Source organism: Dreissena polymorpha, chromosome 6 (genome assembly GCF_020536995.1).
Source record: "Dreissena polymorpha isolate Duluth1 chromosome 6, UMN_Dpol_1.0, whole genome shotgun sequence".
Taxonomy (NCBI): domain Eukaryota; kingdom Metazoa; phylum Mollusca; class Bivalvia; order Myida; family Dreissenidae; genus Dreissena; species Dreissena polymorpha.
Genome location: NC_068360.1, coordinates 64,565,536 through 64,589,675, shown reverse-complemented (window position 1 = coordinate 64,589,675; position 24,140 = coordinate 64,565,536). Strand labels below are relative to the sequence as shown.

Here is a 24,140-nt window from a genome sequence, read left to right as displayed (position 1 = left end):
TGGCAGCCATGTATTTCAACGAACTGTCATCATTTTTGAACTCATCCAAGATATTATTAGAATGAATCTGCTGACCAAGTTTCATGAAGATTGGACAATAAATGTGGCCTCTAGAGTGTTTACAGGATTTTACTATAGCAATATATAGTCATATAAAGAAAAATGCACCGCCCCGTTGCAGCCATGTTTTTCAAGCAAACGTAACCATTTTCAAACTCATCCAAAATATCATTGAGACCAATCTTCTAACCAAATTTCATGAAGATTGGACAATAAATGTGGCCTCTAGAGTGTTAACAAGGTTTTACTATAGCCATATGAGGAAAAATGCCCCGCCCCCTGGCGGCTATGTTTTTCCACCCATCATGACCATTTTTGAACTCGTCCGAGATATCTATAAAATCGATCTTTAGGCAAAATTTCATAATGATTAGGCCAAAAATGTGACTTCTAGAGTGTTCACAAGCTTTTTTTCTATATCAATATAAGAAAAATGACCCCCCCCCCCCCCCCCCTTGTGGCCATGTTTTTTTACTGATCCAAACCATTTTTTAACTCAACTGTCGTATCTAGAAAACAAATGTTCTGACCAAATTTCATAAGATTGGACCAAAAATGTGACTTCTTGAGTGTTCACATGTTTTCACTATATACATATAGAGAAAACTGCCCCACCCCCTGGCGGCCATGTTTTTTCAACGATCTGGACCATTTTCAAACTCAACCGAGATATCAATGAAACCAATGTTTTGACCAAGTTTCATGATGATTGGGTTAAAATTGTAACTTCTAGAGTGTTCACAAGGTTTCTATATAGCCATATCAGGAATACTGCCCCACCCCCTGGAGGCCATATTTTTCAACAGACTGGAACCATTTTTCAACTCAACCAACATCTTATTAAGACAAACATTTTGACACAGTAACATGAAGATTAGGCATCAAATGTGACTTCTACATTGTTCACAAGATTTTTGTTTTTTTTGACCTAGTGACCTAGTTTTTGACCCAGCATGACCCAGTTTCGAACTCAGTCGAGGTATCAATGGGAAAAATGTTCTGACCAAGTTTCATGAAGATCAGACAATAAATGTGACCTCTGAAGTGTTCACAAGGCAAATGTTGACGCAGCACGACGCACAATGCACGACGGACAAAAGGCGATCACAAAAGCTCACCATGAGCACAGCTCAGGTGAGCTAATAAAAATTAACCCATTAAATTACAGTTGATTTTTGTCTATAGTGGATTGACATGGTGTGTTTGCAGCTTGATTAAAACCAAATTTAGTCAAATGATTCTGTTTTAACTAGATTTACCATTGAGCACAAATAAATTTGTTCAAGTCTGCCTTAAGTATATGGCAAAAAATGAACAGCCCCTATACACAATGATCCTGCCAGGTCAATAGCACAACCTTTCTTTGATTAACTATTATTTATGTTCTTTTATCGAAATTTTATGGAATTATGTAAATTTGTGTACCAAAATACATTTGTATTGGACATTTTATATTGGACAGAGATTATTTTTATAGTTTTAAAGCACAAACAAATATTTGTCCCAAAAAGTGTAACTTATGAGATTATACCCTTAACTTAAGTAATAGTATTGTTTTCAATTTTGTCAATTTGAAGATAAACTTCTTGCACCAACATTTTTAAACAGGTATATTCATTTGTGGTCTGGACTTTCAGATTTTTTAGCAAACAAAAACATCCACCTATAGTTGAAACAGTTAAAACTAGCTGGCACGCTAGGTATATGAGACATTCTTCGTCTGTCAAGCTAAGTATAAGAGACATTCTTTGTCTTCCTTCCATACGCTGTATAGCGCACAGGAGGGGTGTGATCCGATATCTCCCGGGAATCCTGCTTCTCACTGTCAGAGCCACTGTACACATCCTGAAATATGAAAGCCAGCATGTAACCATGGGAAGAAATGTGCTACGCAATTTGAGCCACGTTCTGAGAAAACTAGGATAAATGCATATGCATTAAGTGTTGTAGAGTGTAAAGTGTTGTCCCACATTAGCCTGTGAAATCCACACTGCCTTATCAAGTACAACATTATCTGCTTTAACTTGATTTCTTTTACAAAAGATCACCTGTAAAAAAATACCATACAAGTGGGAAGTGTCCTCCCCATGCAGTTGGCACCGGCTAGTTACTGCACAGGCAAGTCTGCAACAACACATGTCAAACATGCATTAAGCCCAGTTTTCCCAGAATGCAGGTCATTTATTTGCGTACAGACAGACATGTATGGACAGTATGAAAAAACAACCGTAACCAACCTACCCTTCCTTTAGGGTATCATTTGTAAATCCCCAAAATTTATCAAAATATACAAGGGCTTTTTCTTTTTGTCTATATTTTGTGCAAGCACAATTCTTTATCATAGAATACCCAGGTAAAGGAAACAATTTATATACCTTTATTTGAGATGTATGTTTAGCTTTGAAAGCCGGCAAACAATTTTGTTTTGCTCAAACCCTTCTTAGTAGTGTTTACTCCAGATTTGTCAACACATAATGATAAATGAAAATAACATCAGCAATTACATTACTAACATGTTCTGGACATTCAGTATAGTATAATGTCAAATGTGTCTTATTTTGAGGAAACTAACACTTATTTAAACAGAAATGCACAACATACTGTTAACACTTACTAAAACATTTTTCTGCTTTAAGGTCAGTGGTATACAATCATGTATGTTTTAAAAGTTGTTCATGTGAAAATTTAGGTGTATTCATAAAGCACAGGGGCATAGTTAGAACAAACTTGGTAGAGAAGTACAAGATGTCACTACATACCAAATTTGGTAGCCCTAGGCCAAATGGTTATGGACAGGAAGATTTTTAAAGTTTGCACAAATGAGGCTTTATATAAGCATATGTTCAGTTTTGTGACCCTCGGGGAAGGGTCAAATTTGAGCCCTGGGGAATAATTTTAACAAATTTGGAACCATTAGATGTCACTACATACCAAATTTAGTAGCCCTAGGCTCTATAATTATGAACAAGAAGATTTTTTTAGTTTGCACAAAATATGCCTTATTTAAGCATGTGATCATTTTTGTGACCCCCGGGGCAGGGTCAAATTTGACCCCAGGGGCATAATTTGAACAAAATTGGTAGAGGACTATAAGATGTCACTACATACCAAATTTGGTAGCCTTAGGCCCTACTCTTATGGACAAGATTTTTAAAGATTACACAAAATAGGCTTTTAATAAGCATATGTTCATTTTTGTGACCCCCGAGGCAGGGTCAAATTTGACCCCTGGGGCATAATTTGAAAAAAACAAAGTAGAAAACTATGAAATGTCACTACATACCAAATGTGGTAGCACTAGGCCCAATGGTTATGGACAAGAAGATTTTTAAAGTTTGCACAAAATAGGCTTTATATAAGCATATGTTCAATTTATTGACCCCCGTGGCGGGGTCAAGTTTGACCACAGGGGCATAATTTGAACAAAATTGAAAGAGGTTCATCCCAGGAACATTGTAAGAAGTTTTATCAGAATTGGACTTGTGGTTTAGGAGAAGAAGATGTTTAAAGAAAAAGTTAAAGCACGCATGGACGCACGCACGACGGACACAGGGCCATGACATAAGCCCAGTGGAGGCCAGTGGAGCTAAACAAAACACCCTTAATACTTAATTTCCAGTTTATACTCACTGGCACATAGTCACTGTCAGTGTCACTGCAGCTATTGTCTTCAACCCCAGTCAACAAGTGCCTTCTTCTCTTATAGTTTTTCAGATCTTTCTTCGAGACTGGTTTATTGCAGTAATCCCTGCTTTTGCTGCAGGATTTTGGTTTATTTCTACCAGTCTTTTTAAACCGTGATGAAGTGTGTTGTTCTTTTGTTGAACCCGTACTTGAGTCAGTGTCAGACAAAGACTGATCTTCTGAGGTATTTTTTGGGGACTTTGATTTCCTTTTGGCTGATGTAGTGACTTTCTCTGTTTTCTCTAACCAGCAACAAGGATAATGTCATAGTTTTAACATGCGAGATGTAATTGTTCAATCTGTAATTGAACTTTTGAAAAATATTATATTATTGACTCATTTTTTAAAAGAAGAAGGTGTTTATCATATTGAAAAATTAAAAGCACAATATTTCAGGTAAAAGATGTATAGAAAATTATTCATATTTACAGCATTATTGCACTAATAAGATGAAAATTGTTTACAATACAGAGATTATAATCTGCTTAATAACCAAATCCGATTTGTCCAAATAAAATGTATAAAAAGGTTTATCTTAAGGTTGGATGTACTTGAAATTATATTTAATTCATATGAGCTGGTCTCTGTGAAAACCATGCTGCATAATGCTTTGTCCCTGATAAGCCTGTGTACTCTGCACAGGCTAATTAGAGATGACACTACACTATTGTTTGTATAAAAGAAGTCCTTCAATTAAACAAGAGCACCGCCTAACGGGTGCCACGCTCGGGTGCGGGTGCAGTTTTGAATAAATGAAAGCTTGTCAGAATTAATTTTTTTAGAGGTCACAGAGACCTTGACCTTTGACCTAGTGACCCCAAAATGGATGTGGTATGTAGAACTTATCAAGGTGCAGCTACATGTGAAGTTTCAAAATTGTAAGTTAAAGCAATTTGAATTTAGAGCCAATGTTCAAAACCTTAACAAAATATTAAAATTTTAGCACTACGCAGACGTCAGACGACGAGCTGGCTATGACAATACCTCGGGTGTTCTCCGAAAAGAGCCGAGCTAAAAATGCAGTCTAGGGAAAAGTGTTATACCTGATTAATCATCTGCACAGGTAAATCTGGGACGATACTTTATGTACATGCATAAAGGTTGGTTTTCCCAGAGGCTTGCTCAAATAACAATTTAAATACATCAGAGAAACTAAACCTACCAATATTTTTTTCAACACTTTCGTACAACCTCTTTTCATACTCTGACTCATTGTAGTTGACTGATTTCTGTCTGCACGTTCTTCTCTATAACAAATCATGCAGGATCAAAGGTTTGAACTCAAAGTCTGAGATTGAAGGTGGACCAAACATTTATCGGAAAATAGTATAAACTAGAGCTTTGTCACAGACGTGACATATACTGCCACATGCTGTATTTACACAGAATATTTTACATGCTGTCTTCACAAAACAAGAGAAGCTAGTTTATGCAGATTTTTAAGAATTATTATGCCATTATCATTTATGGCCATTTTGACCTTTGAACTCTTGAATTCTTTCGTGTGACACTCCGTCCAATGACTGTGAACAAAATTAATGTACAGATTCATTTTAAAGTCTCACAATGAATGACATAGTTATGGCCCGGACAAGCTCATTATGGCCATTTTTTACTTTTGAACTCCAAGTGTTACCTTGATTTGGAGATATCGACATAATTCTTTCGCATGACACACTGTCCAATAATTGTGAACAAGGGCTGTTTGTAAAACATGCAGGCCCCCCATATGGGCTGTCCATTGTAGTGGCAGCCATTGTGTAAATACGATTTTTGTCTCTGTGACCTTGACCTTTGACCTAGTGACCTGAAAATCAATAGGGGTCATCTGCGGGTCACGATCAATGTACCTATGAAGTTTCATGTTCCTAGGCAAAAGCGTTCTTGAGTAATCATCCGAAAATCATTTTACTATTTCGGGTCACCGTGACCTTGACCTTTGACCTCAAAATCAATAGGGGTCATCTGCAAGTCATGATCAATCTACCTATGAAGTTTCATGATCCTAGGCGTATGCGTTCTTGAGTTATCATCCGAAAACCATTTTACTATTTCGGGTCACCGTGACCTTGACCTTTGACCTAGTGACCTCAAAATCAATAGGGGTCCTCTGCGAGTCATGATCAATCTACCCATGAAGTTTCATGATCCTAGGCGTTTGCGTTATTGAGTTATCATCCGGAAACCATTTTACTATTTCGGGTCAACGTGACCTTGACCTTTGACCTAGTGACCTCAAAATCAATAGGGGTCATCTGCAAGTCATGATCAATCTACCCATGAAGTTTCATGATCCTAGGCGTATGCGTTCTTGAGTTATCATTCAAAAACCATTTTACTATTTCTGGTCACGGTGACCTTGACCTTTGACCTAGTGACCTCAAAATCAATAGGGGTCATCTGCGAGTCATGATCAATGTACCTATGAAGTTTCATGATCCTAGGCCCAAGCGTTCTTGAATTATCGTCTGAAAACCACCTGGTGCACGGACCGACCGACCGACAGACCGACATGAGCAAAGCAATATACCCCCTCTTCTTCGAAGGGGGGCATAACAAATATATCGAGTAATTTTCAAATCTCACAATGAATGACATAGTTATGGCCCCGACAAGATCATTTATGGCCATTTTTGACCTTTGAACTCAAAGTGTGACTTTGACCTTGGAGATATCGACGTTATTCTTTGGCTGGCATGACACATCGTCCGATGATTGTAAACAAATGTACCGAGTAATTTAGAAATCTCACAATGAATGACATAGTTATGGCCTGGACAAGACCATTTATGGTCATTTTTGACCTTTGAACTCAAAGTGTGACCTTGACGTTGCAGATATCGATGTAATTCTTTTGCATGACACACCATCCAATGATGGTGAACAAATTTGCCAAACAATTTTAAAATCACACAATGAACGACATAGTTATGGCCCTGACAAGCTCATTTATTGCCATTTTTGACCTTTGAACTCAGAAGTGTGACCTTGACCTTGGAGATATCAATGTAATTCTTTCTGTGACCCATATTCAAACTTGACCTTGACATCATCTACATACAACATCTGACCAAGTTTAGTGAAGATCAGATTAAATTTTCGCAACAGACCGACCGACAAAGTGACTCCTATAAAGCCCCCATTACCAATGGTAATGGGGGTATAAAAAATATGTATCTGAAAAAAAAATCAACTTCTTTTGCCCATTAATCTGATATGGTTGTTAAGAACTTTAATTTTGATATATATTGAGCGCTTTTGTATCAAATACATGTTAGTTAAACAATTAACATTACACCAGCGGTGAACTTGACTTATTGGCAATACATATACATTCTAAGCAAATATTTTTTCAATAGTCATAAATATTGAATAGCTAAAAATACTGAAGCTTCTCTTTTAAAAACAGATGTTTTTAATGTTAGTTGTTAAGAAAATAACAGGTTGGTAATTTAACGTAGGAGCATAACAAGAGATGTGTTTGTCAGAAACACAATTCCCCTTTCTGTGCCGCTTTGAAGCCATATAATTGACCTTTGACCCTGAAGGATGACCTTGACCTTTCATCACTCAAAATGTGCAGCTCCATGAGAAACACATGTATGCCAAACATCAAGTTGCTATCTGAAGCGACATAGAAGTTATGTGCATTTTTTCGAAAACCTATATGCGAAACCTAAATGCAATGTGTGACGGAAAGACAGACAGACGGACGGACGGTCCGATCAGTATATGCCCTCCTTCGGGGGTATTAAAAAATATAACAGGTTACTACCTATTTGCATATTCTGTGAGCATATAAAATATTTCAACCACGTTTGTATCAGACCAATATAGGATATTAATATGTTTGTAAATGTTTTAAGATATGACAATGTAACCTTAATACTACCTTAACACAAACAAAATAAAGGAAATCAACTGTGATTCTAAAAAAAAAATGTCTCACTAAATGTCTAATTACACATTATTTAACAAGGAGCTGACATATTGTTTCCAAGAAGATATTAGCAATACAGGCCATATACACAAAGTACATAAGAAAATGATATTCATATTCAAGTACCTCAGAGCTGATAATGTTGTGCTCTGCTACTCGGAAGGACTCCTGGCTGTATTCTAGTCTGAAAGTTAAAACAGAACAAAACAAAAGATGTGTTTGTCAGAAACACAATGCCCCCTTCTGTGCTGCTTTAAAGCCATACATTTGACCTTTGACCTTAAAGGTTGACCTTGACCTTTCACCACTCAAAATATGCAGCTCCACAAGATACACATGCATGACAAATATGAAGTTGATGTGTTCAATATTAAAAAAGTTATGATAAAACTTTAACGAAGGTTTAAGTTTTAAGAATGAAAAATACAATGAAATTTGATGTTTGACCTTGAAGGATGAACTTGACCTTGATTTTTCACCACTCAAAATGAGCAGCTCCATGAGAAACACATGCATGGTAAATATCAAGTTGCTATGTTTAATATTGAAAAGTTATCAAACTTTAACCAAGGTTAAAGTTATCAAACTTTAACCAAGGTTAAAGTTTTGGGACAGAATGACAGACAGACAGACAGACAGGACAAAAACAATATACCTCCGATCTATCGATCCGGGGGCATAAAAAACATACACAAAATGTGGTATAGCATCAGATTTAAATATTACACTCATCTTACCATCAGCTCAAGGTTGTCAACAAATCCTATTTGGGAAAACTTTTTATAAAACAAGAGCTGTGTTTGTGAAACACAATGACCCCTACTAGGCCATGTTGAAGCCATATATTTGACCTTTGACCTTGAAGGATGACCTTGACCTTTCACCACTCAAAATGTGCAGCTTCATGATATACACATGCATGCCAAATATCAAGTCGCTATATTCAATATTGCAAAAGTTATCGCAAAACTTTAACCAAGGTTAAAGTTTTGGGACAGAATGACAGACAGACAGACAGGCCAAAAACAATATACCCCCGATCATTTGATCCAGGGGCATACAAAAATAATCATAACAAGTTTCCACTATGTAACTTTTACATATTAATCTGTTCTTGTTGTAGTGTTTACAACTAAATAATATCACGCAGATGTTTCCATGATTGTTTAAAGTTTTTTCTAAAAAACTGAACATAAGCTTTGTTCTGTATGTTATGACAAAAATGTTGTGTAATGGTAAAATGTATAAAAAATATTTATGGTCCAAGCTACGTGAAAAGTGGGTTTAATGCATGTACATAAATTGTCAACCCAGATTAGCCTGTGCAGTTTGTACAGGCTAATCAGGGACGACACTATCTACTTTTATTGTCTTTTTTGTTTAAAGGAAGACTGTTCTTGGCAAAAATTCAGTTTTTGCAGAAAGTGTCGTCCCTGATCAGACTAGGCGGACTGCACGGGCTAATTTGGGACAACACACTATGCATATGCATAAAAACCCCTTTTCACAGAGCGCGGCCCATATATATCATTTAGGCATCTTTTTGATACTACATTTTATAAATAATATAACAAGTGTACAAGTATGTATGAACTCTGCCAAATACATGCTCAGAAACGCAGAGATAGCTTTTATAACTGTAAAAACTAACTGAGGAGCTGCGCCATGAGCGCATGATACGCCCGTCGTTCGCCAATGAAGTAGTAAGGTAATAAATAACCCTTTGAATCATTTTTTTACTTCAGTTTATTTGTATTTGAATACATGGTTTATTTTATAAGTACATGAGCATGGAGCGCCGTCTCCTTGACATTCATACCATATCTTTTTTTGAGTATATGTATGCATTTCTTTAGAATTTAAAGTCCCATAACTCTGGAACAACAATTCAGAATTCCGTCAAAAACGAAAGGGGATCAGGGTTTATCAATATTAAGATTGTGTTGAAATTTGAAAAAATCTGTCAAAGGATATTTGACGTAGCGTACGACATTAACAGACGGACGGACGGACGGACAGACGGACGGACGGACGGACGGACGGACAGACGCGGGGTATACCATAATACGTCCCGTCATAGACGGGCGTATAAAAAGCAAATACATTTTAGATTCATCTTTTATCCCACTTTTACAGCGAAATCGGTTGATTAAAGCCCCCTTGATTAAATTTCATCTATAATCAACGGAAAGGCTATAATCAATGGCACGAAATGACGTCATCAACTGCCGAACCGGGACTACTTTTTCCCACGCACCTTGTCACCTGTATTTGCCAATTGCATCAATAATAAAAACAATCTCAAATGTTTGTCAATCTTAATGACCTTAAAACAAAGGAAAGTAGCAAAAAACGAGTTTTTTGTCATTTATTGTCATTAAAACCTAGTATTAGGTAAATTTAACACTATGCAAATAGGTTCTGTTGTTGTTGCTCCCCTTTGAAGAAGTCAGTTCGAGTTGCTCCCCTTTGACCGTAGAAAACAATCGTCTGGACCAAGAAATCCTGTGTTCATTTACAAGATGTACTTGGATATGCGTCCATCTGATTTTTCTTTAAAGCATCTTTTCTACCTGGCAATACGCACAAATGACACTGCATCCCGGTGATTCTTGCGTCAACAATTGGGTGTCAACAAGTTAGGTCAGATGCTGAAGGCCATGGCAAAAGACGCCGGCTTTCTCAAGCACAAGAGAATAACGAACCACTCAGTTCGCAAATTCCTGGTCCAAAAACTTCGAAATGCAAACATTCCACCCACTGAAACCATGGCCATAACAGGGCACAAAAATGTCCAGTCCATAACCAATTATTCCAACATATCTGTTGAACAGCAGCAAAAGTGTTCATTCTTGCTCAGTCCAGTAAATGTAACAATCCTACAGATTCCTCTTGTTCACCTTCACGCACTGAAACTATGGCCGAAATGCAGCCTAGACAACCGATGTCTACCGTCGAACAAGTTGATCTTGATGTTCGCCCCACCCAGTCACTTCACTTGCAAATGTCTTTCTCTAGTTCGAACAACTTTGCCTCACAATTCTTTGGTGCCACTTTCAACATTCAAAATGTTAATGTATAAAATTAGCTTAAATCCAAGTAATCTTTGTTATTTTGTCACGAAATAACCACATATTATAACAAAGAAGGAAATATTGTGCACCTCGTGATTGACTCGATAGTTTGATATCGAAAGTGAATTGTGTGTGGTGTTAGGCTACGTTGTAAACAAATGTAGTTCCTTGTATATAACAACTTAATGCCATATTGATATCATAAAACTTAAAGATTTGCATTTCAATATGATTAAAATTGTAATAAATAACGCTCGACACTTTGTTACAGAACGATATTCTGATTAAAAAAAATGATCATTTGATCAGCGGTTATTTTTGGAACGCGGAGTAATACACTGACCTTGGTTACACTACAGTCATTATCAAAGTACGACAAACACTCATGAAAACTTATTTTGTTTAAATAAAAATAGTTTACTGAATAAAAAGTGGGATAAATAGAATAATAGGTTAGTGTTGATTATAGATCAGGTTTATCATGCTCGGCACGAAAACGAAAAAACACTCGCCAAGGCTCGTGCTTTTTGTTTTCTAAGCCTCGCATGATAAACCTGATCTATAATCAACACTAACCTATTATTCTCCATGTATAATAAGCTATTACAAAAATCACATCATGCAAAAATGGTTCTAATGCCATAATATGCGACCAGCATAGCTCCGACCCTGTTTGCCATGAAGTCAAGAATGTTTGTTTTGCCTCATTAGAGAACAGGGTGGCTTCTGAGCAGTCTGCTTAGATAAACAGGCTGGTCTGGATCTATGCTGGATGCAAATGGCATATGACCCATTTTTGCATGAAGCTGCACATATTATTGCAATACAATACCTTTTATTTTTCGATTGCCATCGATTTATAGCATTTTGTGCCAACTTCAGGTTCTTTTTAAGGGTCTGAACCAACTCCTCCTGAAGAATACCAAAATTATATTAACATAATCTGTAACCTTTATTTTAAATTCATTGTAATTATTCAGTTTTTAAGCAATTAAAAGCCTACAATGGGAAAACAATCGGTAGTTATCCGAGTAACTTTCTTCAGTCTGCACAGGATGATACTTTCCTCTTGCATGGAATTTTTCATTCAAAAGAAGTTTCCTATAAACATAGTTGAGTCAAGGCGGAAAGTGTTGTCCTTGATTAGAATGTGTGGACTGCCAATTATTACAAAGATATAACGGTGACTATTCCTGAATGTGTGAACACAAGGCAGGTAATGTTTTCCATCAATTACGGCTACTTACATGCTCACAAGGTGGGCACAGCCAATCCCCGAGTGGTACCAAGGACAGGGGCGGAATCAGGCAGGTCATGTGATAGCCACTGTCACAATAATCACACAGGAGAATCTGCAAAGATAAAAGGTTATGCGATAGCCACTGCAATAATAATCACACAGGAGAATCTGTAAAGATAAAAGGTCATGTGATAGCCACTGTAATAATAATCACACAGGAGAATCTGCAAAGATAAAAGGTCATGTGATAGCCACTGTAAAAATTATCAGAGAGGAGAATCTGCAAAGATAATGGGTCATGTGATAGTCACTGTACCAACTAAGACACAGGAGAATCTGCAAAGATAAAAGGTCATGTGATAGCTCATGTAACAATTATCACACATGAGAATCTGCAAGGATAATGAGTCATGTGATAGTTCATGTAACAACTATCACACATGAGAATCTGCAAGGATAATGGGTCATGTGATAGCTCATGTAACAACTATCACACATGAGAATCTGCAAGGACAAAATACCATGTGATAGCCACTGAACCAAATATCACACAGTAGAATCTGCAAGGATAAAAGGTCATGTGATAGCCCATGTAACAACTATCACACAGGAGAATCTGCAAGGATAAAAGGTCATGTGATAGCCCGTGTAACAACTATCACACAGGAGAATCTGCAAGGACAAAATACCATGTGATAGCCACTGAACCAGCTATCACACAGGAGAATCTGCAAGGATAAAAGGTCATGTGATAGCCCATGTAACAACTATCACACAGGAGAATCTGCAAGGATAAAAGGTCATGTGATAGCCCATATAACAACTATCACACAGGAGAATCTGCAAGGATCACAGGTTGGGATAGGAATATATGAGCTCCTTTCTGGGAAATCTGGACTAAAAGCATGTGTGTAAAGTGTCATCCCAGATTAACCTGTGAATTTTGCACAGCCTAATCAGGGAAACCACTTTCCCCTTTTAAGGAATTTTTAGTTGAAAGGAAGTCACTTCTAAACAAAAATCCAGTTTAGGCGGAAATTGTCCACCCTAATAAGCCTCTGGGAGCTGCATGGACTTATCTGGGACGACACTCTAGGCATATGCATTTAGCCCAGTTTTCCATGAACGCCTCTAATACATGTATAGTTAAGCCATTGTCATTTTGTTTGCTTGAATGTAAAGCTATTGTGTGACAGTATTTGAGTACTATCATGACAGTCATTTAAATAAGTCATACTTTCATGAGAACATTGTTGTCTTCTATTTTGGTAGTAATAGATTATTCCAGATTTTAAGATCTTTAAAACTAATCCAAACAGATAAAATGTCTTAGAGTAAAACGCTGAAAATAAAAGTAGAACTAGAACATCAACAAAATTATAGTTTTATACAATTGCAAATAATGTTCTACTTTATGATGAGAATCTAATTGACCAGTCGCCAAAGTATCGATCGCTCCGCCCACATTTTTCGATCAGCCAATCAGATATCAATTTTTCACACACCCCTCAGCAACGCTTATCTGGCCGCCATTTTGCCCGACAACAAATCGTGTTGTACATATGGAATGGACGTAATTTTTAACAGTTTACACAGATTTTATATCAAATGCATGATCATTACTGTTCGATCATTATTCAAAATTGTAGGTGCTTTACATACTTTATAAAAGGTTATTATTTTATCTTTATTTCTTGAACATATGAACGAGTAATGAGAAAACAAACACAACTAGAAATGGCGCGGCAGAGGCAGACGCGTATCCCCACGCCAGATGTTTGACCTAGGTGTGCCCCAGGGTTGGTAATGGGGCCATGCATAGCTGAGATTGACCGTATTGTCATAAGAGAAGTTCATCATCAATAAGAAGTGAATTGGTGTAGAAATGAAGAAGTTATAGTAAAAGGCAATTTTGGGTGGGTGTGACATATGTGGGCAGGGCGCCCCAGGGTTGATAATTGTGCCATAGTTTAGATTGACCGTATTGTCATAAGAGAAGTTCAGTATCAATTTGAAGTGAATCGGTGTAGAAATGAAGAAATTATAGTAAAAGGCAATTTTGGGCGGGTGTGGTCTATGTGGGCAGGGCCCCAGGGTTGGTAATGGGGCCATGCATAGTTGAGATTGACCGTATTGTCATAAGAGAGGTTCAGTATCAATTTGAAGTGAATCGGTGTAGAAATGAAGAAATTATAGTAAAAGGCAATTTTGGGTGGGTGTGGTCTATGTGGGCGGGGCGCCCCAGGGTTGGTAATGGGGCCATGCATAGTTGAGATTGACTGTATTGTCATAAGAGAAGTTCAGTATCAATTTGAAGTGAATCGGTGTAGAAATGAAAAAATTATAGTGAAGGCAATTTTTTGGTGGGTGTGGCCTATGTGGGCGGGCGCCCCAGGGTTGGGATTGGGGCCATGCATAGTTGAGATTGACCCTAATGTCATAACAAAAGTTCAGTATCAATTTGAAGTGAATCCGTGTAGAAATGAAAAAATTATAGTAAATGGAAATTTTTGGTGGGTGTGGCCTATGTGGGCGGGGCGCCCCAGGGTTGGGAATAGTGCTGCAACAATACGCCAAAAACCGTATTGCAATATATTGTCAGTTCAAAAACCCGTATTGCAATATATCGCAATATATTGCTTACTTGTACCAAAATTATAACTTGCCAATTACCTGATAATCCCGTATATTCCAGTTTTAAAGCAAATTCTGGTATATATTTACTATAAATGTGCTCAAGAATAACAAGAAACACAAACATTCGCAAATTTTCTTAAGTATCAAATACATTTTGGCATTTACTATTTAAAGATGTGATGAAATAACGTCCAAGCGGGGCGTTTTTTTTTTCCTCTGAACACGCGTAATTCACCTGACGTGATGTTCCCGTTTTTATACAACACAAAATACACCCATACTTTCCATGCCACGTTCTACATGTCTGTATAATTTTCGCGCGCTTTTTATTGAGACAAAGGATAAAGCACTTTTTATTTGACGCTATAATTTTTTATTGTCGCATTAGCATTAAAATTTGGAAGCGTAAATCCGAAGTTCGGAATACAAATTTAATAATGCTCAATTCAGAATAGAACAAAACATTTACAGCTGTGCGCAATTAATTCAACGATAATCTGTTCAAAAGCATCGAACGAATGCTCCGATGTAACAACGCTACTCTGTATAATCTCAGAATGCTATTTTTACGGATTTTTTTTTTACACTGCTTTGTTTTGTTTACCTTGTTATCATTATTTCGAATGGCTTTTCTGGACGAAATTTGAATGAATTTTTGTAAAATGTTCGTACCGGTATGATGAAAATCGTATCGCAATACAATATGCGAATTGCGTATTGCGATATATACCGATAAACCGGTATATTGTTGCAGCACTAGTTGGGAATGGGGCCATGCATGGTTGAGATTGACCGTATTGTCATAAGAGAGGTCCAGTATCAATTTGAAGTGAATCGGTGTAGAAATAAAGAAGTAAATGTAAAATAACCTAAAAAAATGAGTGATAATTTCTGACGCGGCCCCACCCCAACCGCTATAACTTTTGACCCAGGGGTCAGATCAAAATTCCAAATAGTGCAGGGTCGCACATATCCTCATAGCTACCATGTGTGTAAGTTTCAAGGTTCTAGTGCTTTTAGTGTAGGAGGAGATAGTGGCCAGGACGGACGGACGGACAGACGGACGGACGGACGGCGGAGATAACCACAATATCCCCACCTTTTTTTCAAAAAGCGTGGGGATAATAGTTTAACCACACCAGGTGTGTGTTCTATAAAACGTGTTATACCATTTGATGCACACTATTATTAAGCAGTTTGGGCAACATAATAATTGCCACACGTGCTTATTAATCTCAGCGTAATTGTCTATGATTAATAAATAACAGTATGTTGCGTGGATCTCAGAATGAAGGAACATTAAGGTATTGTTAGGTACTGTTCACAAGAAAAGAAAACTATTTAATTACTAAAATGATTTCCAATTATATATTTATTTTCTGTGGATCATAAACAAGGGAAATCATTATAAATTGTTAACTTAAATATTGTTTTAACTAAAGTAAAAACGCGACTTCAAGTGTAAAATGTACAGCTTATAATACACCAACAACATTTCTAATACAACATATATTCATACGGGGAGAAATGTGAAAATTGCAATTAACATATAAGGGCCATCTTGTCATAAATAAGCAAATGCATAATATGCTAAATGTATTCAATTCGAATGTTTGTGAACAGCACCGTAATACCAACATTTCATTTTTTGATAGTGAAATGTAACAGGTTCCCATTAAACATAAATGAAATAAAATGCATATTAGACTATCTGTTAATGAAACCACAAAATTAGGCCTGTATTAAAATACGGTTACAACCAAAATTTAATTTATATCTAAATAAAAAACAAGAGTACCGCCTTGGGCGTGCAGACCGCTCATCTATTTTCTTTTTAAAGATGATTTTTAATCACAAAGGAGGGAGGGGTGGAGTGAAGAGGGGTGTATAGTGTGGGGGTGTGGACATTTATAACATTATCTTCCAAAAATGCGGGAAAAAAATGCGAAAAAAATTGGGGGGGGGGGGGGGGTTTCAAACATAAAATAATAAAAATAAATATTTGTGTTTTTTAACCGTTTCAAAAAAAAATAATTTGGGGGGTGGGGCGGGGGGGGAAGGGGGTATAGTGTGAGGGTGTGGTGGTCATTTGTGAGATGATCTTAAAAAAATTAGGGGGGGGATTCGGGGGAGGGGGGGGGATTCTTGGGTGCGATGGTTGGACGGTATTTCAAACATAAAATAATAAAAATAAATATTTGTGTTTTTAACCGTTTCAAAAAAACAAATGGGGGTGGGATGGGAGGGGTATAGTGTAAGGGTGTGGTGATCATTTGTGAGATGATCTAAAAAAAAAAAAAAATTTAGGGGGGGGGGGGGGGGGGAGGGGGGGGAGGGGGGAGGGCATGGGGGATGGTTTGGGTGGAGTCTATTGTGGTATGTCAGGTAAGAGTAGTTTTGTCACAGTATCAATCAAATCTAATCAAAATAAAGAAGTTATGGCAATTTTAGCAAAATTTAATAATTTGACCTTGACAGTCAAGGTCGTTAAAGGGTCAAGGTAAAATTCAACTTGCCAGGTACAGTAACCTCATGATAGCATGAAAGTATTTGAAGTTTGAAAGCAATAGCCTTGATACTTTAGAAGTAAAGTGGATCGAAACACAAATTTAAACATACATTCAAAGTTACTAAGTCAAAAAAGGGCCATAATTCCGTAAAAATGACAACCAGAGTTATGCAACTAGTCCTTTTACTGTACCCTTATGATAGTTTGCAAGTGTTCCAAGTATGAAAGCAATATCGATGATACTTTAGGGGTAAAGTGGACCAAAACACAAAACTTAACCAAATTTTCAATTTTCTAAGTATAAAGGGCCCATAATTCCGTCCAAATGCCAGTCAGAGTTACATAACTTTGCCTGCACAGTCCCCTTATAATAGTTAATAAGTGTTGCAAGTATGAAAGCAATAGCTTTGATACTGTAGGAATAAAGTGGACCTAAACACAAAACTTAACCAAATTTTCAATTTTCTAAGTATAAAAAGGGCACAAAATTCTGTCAAAATGCCAGTCAGAGTTACATTACTTTGCCTGCACAGTCCCCTTATGATAGTTAGTTAGTGTTGCAAGTATGAAAGCAATAGCTTTGATACTTAAGAAATAAAATGGACCTAAACACAAAACTTAACCAGTATTCTAAGTATAAAAAGGGCACATAATTCTGTCAAAATGCAAGCCAGAGTTATCTAACTTTGCCTGCCCAGTCCCCTCATGATAGCAAGTAAGTGTACCAAGTTTGAATGCAATAGCATTGATACTTTCTGAGAAAAGTTGACCTAAACGCAAAACTTAACCGGACGCCAACGCCGACGCCAAGGTGATGACAATAGCTCATATTTTTTTTTCAAAAAATAGATGAGCTAAAAATCGGTGTCTTTTTTAAAATAAGACAATAAAACAAAGATCTAAACATTTTTAATAAACAAAAAAACCATCGTGATATGGATATGTCATTTGCGTTTAAAAAAAATATTTTCAAAATTATATATGAATAGCCACCGGGTTCACTGTCAGACGGTTGAATACAAGTTCAAAATCAGTATGAAATAAATGCTCATTTTAACAACGGATTTTTCATCAACTCCCTATATAATATGTATAAGAAACGTTTCTGATAGTCAGTCTGCCGTTAACTCATTTATTTTGATTACGCCATTTCTTTCTGACGTATTTATGATTGTATTAACGTTTTACAAAGCAGTTTAGTTTAGTGTGCAGCTTTAATAATTTATATTATAGACAAGAGTTCCGCGGTCGGAGATGACCGCATTGAAGCCGGATTTTTGATTTAAATGACAGGAAAGTACCTTTCGTGTTTTTGTCAATGCAATACTTATATTACTGAAATATTGTTCAAAGGTCAAAATGAAATGTAAGTACTTTTCAAGGCATGAGCAAACCTTGTGTTATGAAATGAATGACATTGAAATGACCAGTGGTCATCCTCTAGTACTGGCCAATCTTTATTTCAAGTTTGAAGACTCTAGGTACAAGCATACCAAAGTTATAACATGAAATAAGAACTTTAACATTTTTACATTCAAGGTCACAGTGACCTTGACCTTCAAATGAATGACCTTGAAATGTCCAGTGGTTACTTACTAGTTTTGGCCAACCTTCATGTCAAGTTTCAAGACTCTAGGTCAAAGCATACCAAAGTTATAACAACTTTAACATTTTTATATTGAAGGTCACAGTGACCTTCACCTTCAAATGAATGACCTTGAAATGACCAGTGGTCATCTGTTAATCCTGGCCAACCTTCATGTCAAGTTTGAAGACTCTAGGTCCAAGCATACCAAAGTTATACCATGAAATAAGAACTTTAACATTTTTACATTCAAGGTCACAGTGACCTTGACCTTCAAATGAATGACCTTAAAATGACCAGTGGTTACTAACTAGTTATGGCCAACCTTCATGTCAAGTTTCAAGACTCTAGGTCCAAGCATACCAAAGTTATAAGAACTTTAACATTTTTTATATTGAAGGTCACAGTGACCTTGACCTTCAAATGAATGACCTTGAAATGACCAGTGGTCATCTGTTAATCCTGGCCAACCTTCATGTCAAGTTTGAAGACTCTAGGTCCAAGCATACCAAAGTTATACCATGAAATAAGAACTTTAACATTTTCGAGCATGCCGCCACCCCGCCCACCCGCCCGCCCGACAACATCAATCTATAAGCCGAGATTTTTTCGAAAAAAATCCGGCTAAAAAGGGCATAATACATCATTACAAATTTAGAATTTCCCTCACGATCGCGATCTGCTTGTTGGAGTTTTCTAATCACTAGACCACGTGACTATGTGGGTGGAGCGATCAATAATTTGGCGACTGGTCAATTAATGTTCACTGAAAATCCCCTGTAATCTGTACATATCTTATCAGATGACACATCAACACAATATCTGACTTTGCAACAAAACTGTGCATTTGTGTCTGTAATGGCATAAACTTGTCATTAACTATTTCACTAAAGAAAATAGCATTTGATTTATTGTAAAGATTATTTGATTTTTTTAACAATAATTTGTCAATGATTTTTATAGTTTGGGTTTTGCTTGTGAAAATACATTATTTACATAAAAACATTATACACTTGCTTTAAGATGTTCAATGTCAGCTTTTAATAAAACATAGCCTTGCTCTGGGAAAACATGATTAATGTAATGTGTGTATAGTGTCGGCCAAAATTAGATTTAGCAGCCCTGCACAGGCTTGTAATGGAGGACATCTTCTACCTAAACTTTAAAAGCAACACAAACTTTAAACAAAACAAGGGTTGTTTGTAAAACATGCATGCCCCCCTATATGGGCTATAAGTTGTAGTAACAGCCATTGTGTGAATACGTTTTTTGTCACTGTTAACAAGTGGTGGTGGTGGTGGTGGTGGTGGTGCAGTTAGCCTTACATTTGGTAAAATTTAAATATATTTTAAGGGAGGCAAATGCTGTAACAAAAACAACATGCATAAACGGTAGTTGTTTCCCTTGTTTGAACCATGCTAAATCCTTAAAATGCCTACTTACAGTAACTGTGACCTTCACCTGTGACCTTGACCTTTGACCTAGTGACCTCAAAATCAATAGGGGTCATCTGCGAGTCATGATCAATGTACCTATGAAGTTTCATGATCCTAGGCCCAAGCGTTCTTGAGTTATCGTCTGACAACCACCTGGTGGACGGACCAACCCACAGACAGACCGACATGAGCAAAGCAATATACCCAAATATATTACAAGGGAGGCAAATGCTGTAACAAAAAGAACATGCATAAACGGTAGTTGTTTCCCTTGTTTGAACCATGCTAAATCCTTAAAATGCCTATTTACAGTAACTGTGACCTTCACCTGTGACCTTGACCTGGTGACCTCAAAATCAATAGGGTCATCTTCGAGTCATGATCAATGTGCCTATGAAGTTCCATGATCCTAGGCCCAAGCGTTCTTGAGTTATTGTCTGACAACCACCTGGTGGACGGACCGACCGACAGACAAAATGGCTATTTCCAGTAACTGTGACCTTGACCTTTGACCTAGTGACCTCAAAATCAATAGGGGTCATCTGCAAGTCATGATCAATGTATCTATGAAGTTTCATGATCCTAGGCCCAAGCGTTCTTGAGTTATCGTCTGACACCACCTGGTGGACGGACCTACCGACAGACAGACCGACATGAGCAAAGCAATATACCCCCTCTTCTTCGAAGGGGGGGCATAAAAACAAACTAAGAAAGCAGAAAGTGAAGTCCCTGATTAGCCTGTGCGGGCTGCAAAGGATAATATGGGACAATACTTTGCTCAAATGAATTGAGCCCTGTTTTTTTAAGCACTAGGCTCAAATTATCAAATGTATGTCCATACTGTATGAGGTAGTCGACTACTCGAACAGGCTTTACATGGATCTGTGTCTTCTACTTGTTCTGGTTTCTCTTCAGTTCCTTCATCATTGTCAGCATCATCCTCATCATCTTCTTCTGCATCACTATTTCTGAACTCTGAGTAGTTTAAACCTTTTGCAAGTAGACACAACAAAGCATTAAGATAAAAATGGATTGGAACAGAAACATGTTATTTGCTGTTTAATTAGTCGCATACAATAATAATTTTTAATTAAGACATTCAGAACATTTTAAAACATTTAATATGTATAAGCAGTTAAATGTAAAAAAAATCTAAATAAATAAAATTTGTGATACTTTTTTCCTTGTTTTTAAAAGCATTTGAGTCAAATCAAGGCAGTCAGTTAACCTTCTCACTTTTTTGCAGGTTACAACAATTGACGAACATGTATTAACCCTGGTTTCCCAGATTGTGGTTCACAAACAAATGCAAGAAAATTATAACATTTTTGGCACCACTAATACAAACAAGGGCTGTTTGTAAAACATGCATGCCCCCCATATGGGCTGTCAGTTGGAGTGGCAGCCATTGTGTGAATAAGTTTTTTGTCACTGTGACCTTGACCTTTGACCTAGTGACCTGATAATCAATAGGGGTCATCTGCGAGCCATGATCAATGTACCTATGAAGTTTCATGATCCTAGGCGTAAGCTTTCTTGAGTTATCATACCAAAACCATTTAACTGTGTCAAGTCACCGTGACCTTGACCTTTGACCTAGTGACCTTAAAATTTATAGGGGTCATCTGCGAGTCAAGATCAATGCACTTATGAAGTTTCATAATCTTAGGCATAAGCGTTCTTGAGTTATCATCCGGAAACCATTTTACTGGTTCAAGTCACCGTGACCTTGACCTTTGACCTAGTAACCTGAAAACCAATAGGGGTCATCTGTGAGTCATGATCAATGTACCTATGAAGTTTCATGATCCTAGGCATAAGGGTTCTTGAGTCCTCATCCGGAAACCATTTTACTGGTTCGAGTCACCGTGACCTTGACCTTTGACCTAGTGACCTGAAAATCAATAGGGTTCATCTGCGAGTCATGATTAATGTACCTATGAAGTTTCATGATCCTAGGCGTAAGCGTTCTTGAGTTATCATCCGGAAACCATAAGGTGGAGGGACCAACTGACCGATGGACCGACCGACATGTGCAAAACAATATACCCCCTCTTCTTTACAGGGGGGCATAAATATCTATTGAAATCATAGTTGTGAGAAGTAGTTACATTTCATAGCTGCTGCCCTCTTTGCATTTCTGCCAAGAACAGCTGGCTTCCCATCTGCACCATCAAAGTCAAGCTGTTCATCTTCATTTAGATCATCAGCATCATCACTCTGAAAAACATTATGCGTTTATATGATCCTCGATATACAAAAACGTGGCTGAATGCATATGTTTTAAGTGTCGTACCCCATTAGCCTGTACAGTCAACTCAGGCTTATTGTGGAAAACAGTTTAAGCGAAGACAGAGTTTAGAAGGAAAAATTCCATAAAAGCTGAAAATGTTGTCCCTCATTAGCCTGTATGGAGAACATGCATTAAGCCCAGCTTTCAAAGAGGAAGGCTCATATCCATTACACTTCAGTACTAACAAAATATTTGTTCTTGCCTTTGTTACGTTATTTTTACACTTAATTAGTCAGAATATCTTATTGATATTATGGTAATGATACAAGTTTACTAAAATATGCGTGCTAGTTGTCACTGTATATGCTGCCAAAAATGGCTTTAGACTTAGTTCGTATTGTCCATGCTGAATGCATTTCCACCAATAATATATCCTCTATATATCAATGTGTTTGGCAAAATTGGCATTGTAGAAATTATTATGTTTTGGTCTTAATATGTTTACAAAACATAATAATACATTTTTTAGGTCTTATTCAGGAAGGAACAGAACTTTTTAACATTCCACACATAAATGTCAGGACTTCAAAACATTTTAAGGACCAACCCTTATTAACTACAAATTCAACAACTAGGCTTATCTGATCATTGTCTACACTTACTTTTGCTGAAAGTCTTTACCTATTGAGCTGTGTCATGGGAAAACGGGTCTAATGCAAAATGCGGTCAACATAGCTTTAGACCAGCCTGCACATTCGCAGTCTGGTCAGGAGATACCGCCCCTGTCACCCAACAAGGCTACAAAACCTTGCTTTACTTAAGAGAAGACAGGGAAGCAATTGGGCAGGCTAATTTAAAGCTACGCAGGCTGCATATGCTATAAGACCTATTTTCGCACATTTCAGCGCTTTTTCTGAAAAACTATAACTGACACCTATAATTTATCAACAAAACAACTGTCATTGGGTCCTTAGGGGGTTCATGACATGATTTTAATTGTCAAGGTATATAGAGCTTAAACATAAATTACAGAAATGCCTTTTAACTTAATGATACAATTAATTTCAGTAATTAAATCTGAGAAGGACTTTTTTATGCTTACCATTGCTGACTCCGCCTCCTCGTTGTCTAAGTCATCCTCTTCCTCTGAAGACAAGTTAGCAGATATATCACTGTAAAAAGAGCTGTCTGAGGATTCAGTGTCGTCATAATGTATTTTCATTCCACCTTTCTTCCTTGTACGCGTTGGAAATTTACACTTTGGTGTATGTGCCACATTCTGAACTGGTTTGGATTCTTTTGTCGATTTCTTTTTGATTGCTATTGCCCTTTCATGTACGAAAAAGCTCAAGCCAACTTTGTGATGAATAGACTGTGTATGAGACGGATGGTAAAAGACTTCACCCGTGCTCTGAACATAGTATTTGCCATCACTCCCTGCATACAAAATTAATCCTTTCCTTGGAGAAATAATTTTCTCCTTCAGTTTGTCGGTAATGTTCCCTTTGATGGAAGAAAGAGTAAGTAATTTGCCATCATTTTTCCATGCATGCAGAGTCATTTCATTCTTTGGAGAACTAATTTTCTCCTTCAGTTTATCTCTCATGCTTTCTTGGATGAAAGTAACAGCTTTAACAGGAGATTGTCTGCATTTCTGTGCACAGTTCGGCAATGCTTTGTTCATATAACCCATTTTAGGTTTCTCTCCAACATTGAGCACAGTCATGTCAGCTGTATTTCCA

The 24,140-nt window shown here is 37.2% G+C and overlaps 1 protein-coding gene across 1 annotated transcript; it reads right to left on the bottom strand.

Annotated features, from left to right (window-relative positions):
• Positions 1-516: 516 nt before the first annotated feature.
• On the bottom strand, positions 517-24,124 carry LOC127835748 (remodeling and spacing factor 1-like). Its single transcript, XM_052362186.1, has 9 exons — positions 23,501-24,124; positions 22,277-22,385; positions 21,007-21,155; positions 12,006-12,110; positions 11,591-11,670; positions 7,811-7,868; positions 4,907-4,991; positions 3,691-3,986; positions 517-1,905 (listed from the first exon to the last, which is right to left on the bottom strand). The coding sequence occupies exons 1-9, from the start codon at positions 24,122-24,124 to the stop codon at positions 1,789-1,791; spliced, it is 1,623 nt and encodes a 540-aa protein (XP_052218146.1). The 3' UTR covers positions 517-1,788.
• Between the last annotated feature and the right edge of the window lie 16 nt (positions 24,125-24,140).

What these genes read in the sequence shown, in the direction of transcription:
- LOC127835748 (XM_052362186.1), bottom strand. Translation starts at nt 24,124, where the DNA reads ATGACTGTGCTCAATGTTGGAGAGAAACCTAAAATGGGTTATATGAAC. An exon ending in GTAGTCGACTACCTCATACA is followed by an intron (nt 12,111 to 21,006) that starts GTATGGACATAC and finishes TTATCTTTGCAG; the next exon opens with ATTCTCCTGTGTGATTATTG. An exon ending in TGGCAATCGAAAAATAAAAG is followed by an intron (nt 7,869 to 11,590) that starts GTATTGTATTGC and finishes TTTAACTTTCAG; the next exon opens with ACTAGAATACAGCCAGGAGT.